This window comes from Engraulis encrasicolus, chromosome 9 (assembly GCF_034702125.1).
Source record: "Engraulis encrasicolus isolate BLACKSEA-1 chromosome 9, IST_EnEncr_1.0, whole genome shotgun sequence".
In the NCBI taxonomy this organism is placed as follows: domain Eukaryota; kingdom Metazoa; phylum Chordata; class Actinopteri; order Clupeiformes; family Engraulidae; genus Engraulis; species Engraulis encrasicolus.
Window position 1 is genome coordinate 53,815,562 of NC_085865.1, and position 7,500 is coordinate 53,823,061.

Consider the following 7,500-nt stretch of genomic DNA (forward strand, 5'->3'; position numbering starts at 1 on the left):
ATTAGCACTAATACATACAATGTTAATGCCTGCATAAGTAACTTGTAAGGCATTTACTAAGCAAAGGCTAAGGCCTACTAGGTCTTTACTAAGGTTAAATTGGTAATAAATCCCTTATTGTGTATGAACAAGACATTTGCGAATACATGCCTAACAAATGTTTGATTTTGCTTTGTACATGTCTTACAAATTACTTATACAGGAACATTGTATGTATTAGTGCTAATAGATGTATCCCTAAAATAAAGTGTTACCGAAGGTATACATGGTCGAGCTCACACTGTACCCAGTGATGACTTCATAGAGGAGGCAAACAAACGGAAACACCTGAACTATTCTGGGATGGCAGTGGAAGCTCGACAGCGAGGCTGAAACACCAGTGAAGAGGTTGGGCGCAGAGGCTTTGTGGGAAAATCTACCACAAAACTTCTGAGGGATTTTGGGAGCCTGCGTACAGCCATCAAACGCAGTGTCAGAGACAGCTGAAAGGAGCAGCCAGTGACTTTGGCTGAAGAGGATCGACCTCAGTTGGGCCCCCTAGCAGTGCAACAGGAAGCATGCGGTCAGCCAGCCAAGGCCTGACTCAGGAAACCGGACGCCTCTGCAATGCATAATCCTCTGAGATGTCTGACAATAAGGTGAATTCCAGGGCTAATTGGGCTTGGGACACAAGCTAAAGTCTGATCACCCTGCAGCTGGCCGCCTCTGGAGAGGGTGGAGTGTTAAGGGTCGAAACACCCCGTGACCCAGAGGAACACTTCTGATGATGCGTACCCGTAAAGTCCACCAACGACGCCTCAATTAAGCCTCTGCCTCAAATGCCTTACACTCTCAACATCCATCACACAGTACCATTGCCGCCCTAGCAACCAATGGACCCCAGCATAGGTGCTTGGAAGGGGATAAATCCTCAAATAAATCTCTGCCTCAACTGTGTGTTAAGTCAGTGAAACTGTGTTTCCTAAAAATAACTTTTCTTGCTACAGATCCAGCTTTACACTGGGATCCTGGCTGCAATTTCACACATTTAAATTGCACTTGTAAAGCCTTGTGAAACACCTGGGTGAATTATGCAAATGAATTAATGAGAGACTTTGATGTGTGCGCGGCTTCAAACAGACACAGGTGATGGAGAGGACACACACAGACCCAGAAACACACAACAGACCCTTATGTGAATGCTGTAATGAGTGGCTTTGATGTCGCTGGCTAGTACGAGGAAGATGGCTGAGTATAAGGGGCACGAGTGGCTCAGGAGGCGGGGAAGGCTCAGTTGCTAGAGAAGCCTGTTCAGCAACCAGAGAGTTGGAAGTTCCGGCCCTGATTTTCTGACAACATCAATGTGTCCTTGAGCAAGATACTTAAGGCCAGATCCATACTAGAGCATGGCAGGACGGCAGTGAGAAGACAACTGTCTGTTCTGCCTAGTATCAAGCAGTGTGTTCTACTCTGCCTTTCACACCTACAGCGTCGAGGTGCACAGCCAGTCCTGTTCAAAATCCCCGACACAGCCAGTGCTAGTTTGCTACTTTGTCATTCATTTCAACGGGACACCCGCTGCCATCCAAATTCTGTTTGAGTTCTATTTTCCAAATGCAACACGTAGCCGTCTCCCATGCCGCTACTGCCGGACTACCGCCGTGTTGGTGTGGAAGGACAGATCTGAATCCATGTATTTTAGCCCCCGCCGGTAAAAAACGCTCCCGTCTCGCCCCGCTTTCCCGCTCTGGTCTGAAATAGGCCTAACTCTGAATTGCTCCTGGTGGCAGGGTGGTACCCTTTGTGGAAGCCACAGCCACCAGTGTATGAATATGTGTACGGTAATGGATGAATGTCAGATATACATGTAAAGCGCTTTGAGTGTTCAAAGGAGTGGAACAGCTCTACAAACACAGTCCATTTACCATTTGAAGTGTTACTCACATGGGCATAGCTGATGAAGAAGAGCTGGTTGTTGGTCAGCCCCACACCTGGAAGAAGAGGCTCCTCAGCACCTGACCTCTCTTTGTCTATCCACCTTCTGTACGCCTAGAGAGAGAGAGAGAGAGAGAGAGAGAGAGAGAGAGAGAGAGAGAGAGAGAGAGAGAGAGAGAGACAGAGAGACAGAGAGAGAACATAAGCACTTAAAATGCAAAAGCACTTAATATAGTGTATAGTGTATATATTGTGTTTGAAGTCCACATTATATTACGATAAAAACTAACATGCCATTAATACTTTCGTCCATCGAAACCGACTTTAAACAGCTTAGTCAATGCACAGCAAATAAAATACAAATGAAAAGCAAGTGTCATATTGGTACCCTGAAGGCTTCTCGGATGCCACCGTTGTCTGCAATGTTCTCGGCTAGAGTCCTCTTCCCTCGGATCTGCAATCACAGGAACATATATATCAACATCAATCACACAAAGATACATAAGGCAGTATATAAATAGAACATAAGTTTCAAGTGACGCATGGGAGAGGGCGGAAAGACAAAAAACAACAATCAGGTGTGGAAGTGGATGTGTGTTTCTGGGAGAGAAAGGGGGAGCATCAAACATGGCCGGCGGGGTGTAGGCTTGAATCTCACCCTTAACTCTCCCTACACCTCAATACATAGCTGAAGTGCCCTTGAGCAAAGTACCTAACCCTACATTGCTCCAGGGACTGTAACCAATGCCCTGCAAATAGCTGTAAGTCGCTTTGGATAAAAGTGCCAGTTAAGTGTAATGTGATGTAATGTAACAAAGCGAGAGAACATCTGCACAGTTTCTGATCCCAGTTTGGAAAGAGGGAGCACAGCAGAAAATTTCAAAGAAAGAAAGAAAGAAAGGAGATGTGTGCCCATTGAAAGACTTTGTGTATACTCTGGAGTCTCTGGCAGCATGAATGGTTACCGTATTTACAGCCTCATGGGACTAACACACCAAAGCCGAATAAAGCGACTTGTATGGAGGAGCTGGCAACAGAACAGGAAAAAAAGTGATTTGGGCGACAAGCTGCGATTTCTGTGACTCTAGCGACAGTTTGTTGTTGATCTTCAGCCAATTGAAATTCCATTCTTGTTTTAACGGTCATACTCGGTCACTTTTCTTGTTCGCGACGCTCTTGCTATGAAGGCAGTCTAGCGACTCTTTGTAGCTTTTGTCACCTCTGGTGTGTTTGTAGGGTAATGCCATTCTCTTGCCTCCATAAACAACAGCTCATAAAAAGCTTGGGTAAACATGGCACAGATCCACAAATGACATGACTTATGGGCTACGATTTACAGCCGCCATTAATTCGAAGGTGAGGAAAATCTTCAGTATTTGCACTCACAGGAAGAGTTCTCGGAGGGAACAGGTGTACACAGGGGTTGAGCTATAGGGGGGACAAGCAGGGCATTTTTGCCTTATTGCAACCATTGCAGGCTGTATGGAGGGGCCCTATGCTGCCTTACAATTTCAGAACGCAGTATAATTCAAAATGGCAAACTGAGAAAAAGGGCTTTAAAGTTTCCTTTCTGGCCATGCAACCGTGTTGGAGGTAAAGTGGTGATGACACTTCCATAGAATACTTTTTTATGGTGGAAATTTATGCACACAAGAAAAAAGCAAAAAAAACAAGATTCTCATTACTTTTTAGCTGAAAAATCATTATACTGCATTCTGTTGTGGTATTACTGTCTACACCAAAACCACGGTGTCAATGGAGAAGTGCAGTATAATGCGCGTTATACTGCGTTCTTGGCAAGTACGACGTAACCTCCTAAAACCAAAAAGCGCAGTATAATCGTTTTTTAGCGTTTTTTTTCTGAAACGGGACCAAGTTGGACCAAAAATTTTTAACACAAGAAAAAAAAGGTATTTTAAAGTCAATTTACGTTCTAAACCCATTTTCGACCATATTCAAGATACTGTTATTGTAGGGCAGTATAGGTGGATTGACCTGGGGCCTGGGGTGTAATTGTTCCGCCACTGTGTGTACCCCTGCCTCTGCTGTGGGTGGGGATAAATGTGTGTGTGTGTGTGTGTGTGTGTGTGTGTGTGTGTGTGTGTGTGTGTGTGTGTGTGTGTGTGTGTGTGTGTGTGTGTGTGTGTGTGTGTGTGCGTGTGCGCGCACGCGCATGTGTGTGTGCGTGTGCGCGCGCGTGCGTGCGTGCGTGCGTTTGATAATGTCTCTCTCTTTCTGTGTGTGTGTGTGTGTGTGTGTGTGTGTGTGTGTGTGTGTGTGTGTGTGTGTGTGTGTGTGTGTGTGTGTGCGCGCACGCGCATGTGTGTGTGAGCGTGTGTGCATATGTGCACGTGTGTGCATGTGTGGATGCATGTGTCCCTGCTGTAGGAACCATAGGAGGACCATCATCAAACAAGATTACTGTACGGGTAGAGGTGACCTGACAGGTATGGATGTCCTTTCAGGCTGTGTGTGTGTGTGTGTGTGTGTGTGTGTGTGTGTGTGTGTGTGTGTGTGTGTGTGTGTGTGTGTGTGTGTGTGTGTGTGTGTGTGTGAGAGAGAGTGTGTGTGTGTGTGCGCGCGTGTGTGTGTGTGTGTGCCTACTGTACATTTAGTCCGGCCTCCTTCCAGTGGTAGTTGTTGTACTGCTCCACCATGCACTGGGTCTTGTCATTGAAGTTGGTGACAGATGCATTGCTCCACCAGTGGTCCAGGTTCCCATCTTTGTCATATTTTCTACCTGTGCAGGCAGACATTACGTCACATTACATTACAAGCAGACACTTTTATCCAAAGCGACAAAGTTATTTTTTATCAGGGTAGGTTACAGTTCCTTGAGCATTGTGGTGTTAGGTGCCTTGCCTTCAGCCATGGACGGAGAGGTAGGGACAAGTCAGGTGGGATTGGAACCTACAACCTCCAGATTGAAAGACCAGCCATTAGGTCATGGGTGCCATGTAAATTAGGCTATATAATTATTTTCAATTATAGAGACCCTGAGCAGAACACTAGAACACTTGTGCAAATAGCTGTATAAATTAGAAGTAGGATTGCTCTTACATATGGACAATTACAAAAGTAGTTGTATGCTATTGCATGGTTTCAACTTTGTAATACTATGTTGTAATTACATCTTCTTACGGGCATACTTCTTAGACCTTCTTACTTCTACTTCTTACCCCTTCTTACTTCTTACACAACTCTGCACATGCAACATCGGGCCGAGCATTGTGTCTGACACTGTATACAACGCAATTCTGGAAAAAGCTACTTCGGGACTTCAGTAAATCAAGCACGATGCGGAGCAGTTTGCCAAACTCATCCAACAGAGAGCCAAGAAATAACAGCATCAGTGCCGAGCCCAGATGACACCTACCGCTTTAAATATATCGGAGACCATGCTGAGCACTTGGCCAAATCTATCTAACAGAGACCCACGCAACACAGTCTTTATCATTCAACTCAATGCTGAGCAGTTTGTCAAACCTAATCTAATGGAGACCGTTGGAAAATTCACAACTGAGGAAAAAAAGGAGGAGGTGGAAGAGAATCAAATATTGAGCCCTGAGTTTCATATATGTATTTAGAGAGCTGCAAGAACCATCCACTTCATATGATAGCCTACAGTTCAGGGAGAGGTACTGTACACTGGAGTGCCCTCAATTACTGTATGATGGATGGCAATGTTTACAGCACATCTATCTGCAGGCTCATCTTCCTCTGGGGACCATTAAATCCCTGGGCCAGACATCAAGAAAGACCCCACTGCCCGCCCATGGAATCACAAGGTTCCAAAATGTTTGTGTGTTAAGCAGAGATGTTTGAGGGACTTAACGTGTTGGGGGTTTGAAAATATGATACTTAAGAGGCTACACAACACAACACAACATGAGAACAAATACGTAAATATAGACCGCTAATGATGTGTTTTTGTAGTACAGAGACTCTGGCTTTAGGGCCACTGGGCAGGGACCCAGCAGGCCCATGCAGTAATGTCTCCTCGGTTGGATGAAGTATATGATATGTGGTGCTGTAAAAAAAGCCTTTAATAATTAACTGTTCAGAAATAACTTCATGTGGAGTAGCTGATTAATTGACCGTTTATTTGGGAGTGGCTGTTTTTTTAAGGTTCATATGCGGTACATTTAGTAGACTCTAATCTGAGGCATGTTGTGCATTGGGGATATGGGTGTGTGTGTGTCTACTCTACTTCATCCTGAGCTAATGTGCTTACAAAAAATACAAATGAAAAACGAACCCCACTTGGCTTTTGCATCTGTTGTTCTGTATATAAGTATAACTTTGTGTCTCAATTGTATTTCCTCGATTTGAAGTCGCTTTGGATAAAAACATCCAGCAAATGTAATGTAATGTAATGCAATAATGTAACAATATTTTGCAGGGTTTACTCTAAGTAGTTTTCGGCCTTGGTGTAGAGTGTTGGGAAATTGAGGCGTAATAGCAGTGAATTGATGTGGCCTGCGTGGCATCATTATTAATCATCATGTTGTCATTATTATCATAACTACTGTATGTTGTGTGTGCGTGTGTGTGCATGCGTGCAAGTGTGTGTCCGTTTTCCAATAATTATTATCGAATAATAAATCATCTTGAGCACATTGACAGAAACATTGCACACAGACACACCCATGCACACACAGACACACCCATGCACACACAGACACAAACACACACACAAACACACACACACACACACACACACACACACACACACACACACACGCACGCACGCACGCACGCACGCACGCACGCACGCACGCACGCACGCGCGCACGCGCGCACGCACGCACGCACACACAACATATTTATGATACACAGACAGGTCTTAGTGGTCCTACCGTTATTATCGAAGCCATGTGTCAGCTCATGTCCAACTATGACACCGATGGCTCCATAGCTCAGCGACCTGCAACACAACCACACACAGTCGCACGCATGGACGCACGCGCACACACACACACACACGCATGGACGCACGCACACACACACACACACACACACACACACACACACACACACACACACACACACACACACACACACACACACACACACACACACACACACACACACACACACACACACACACACACACACAGTATGAGTCACAGCTGAGAGGCTGTGTTGATGTGAGACACATTAAAATGCCATGCTGTCAGTATGTACTGTGTGTGTGTGTGTGTGTGTGTGTGTGTGTGTGTGTGTGTGTGTGTGTGTGTGTGTGTGTGTGTGTGTGTGTGTGTGTGTGTGTGTGTGTGTGTGTGTGTGTGTGTGTGTGTGTGTGTGTGTGTGTGTGAGTGAGTGAGTGAGTGAGTGAGTGAGTGAGTGTGTGTGTGTGTGTGTGTGTGTGTGTGTGTGTGTGTGTGTGTGTGTGTGTGTGTGTGTGTGTGTGTGTGTGTGTGTGTGTGTGTGTGTGCATGCATGTGCATGTGTGTGGGTGTGTGTGTCTTGGTGTCGTGTGGTGACTCCCAGTGCTGTCTGATAAAGTGGCTTCACCATGGGTAGCCCCGACACTCACACACACATGTATGCACACATGCACACACGCACTCACACACACACGCA

The 7,500-nt window shown here is 45.5% G+C and overlaps 1 protein-coding gene across 1 annotated transcript in view; it reads right to left on the reverse strand.

Moving 5' to 3' along the window:
* The window catches only part of phex (phosphate regulating endopeptidase homolog, X-linked), a 35,504-nt gene that overhangs the window by 4,558 nt on the left and 23,446 nt on the right, over nt 1–7,500 (reverse strand). The window contains exons 17-20 of the mRNA XM_063207419.1: nt 6,774–6,841; nt 4,524–4,654; nt 2,303–2,368; nt 1,924–2,028 (exon numbers count right to left, since the gene is read on the reverse strand). Of these exons, the coding sequence (XP_063063489.1) occupies nt 1,924–2,028; nt 2,303–2,368; nt 4,524–4,654; nt 6,774–6,841 (370 nt within the window). The remainder of the gene's footprint in view (nt 1–1,923; nt 2,029–2,302; nt 2,369–4,523; nt 4,655–6,773; nt 6,842–7,500) is intronic.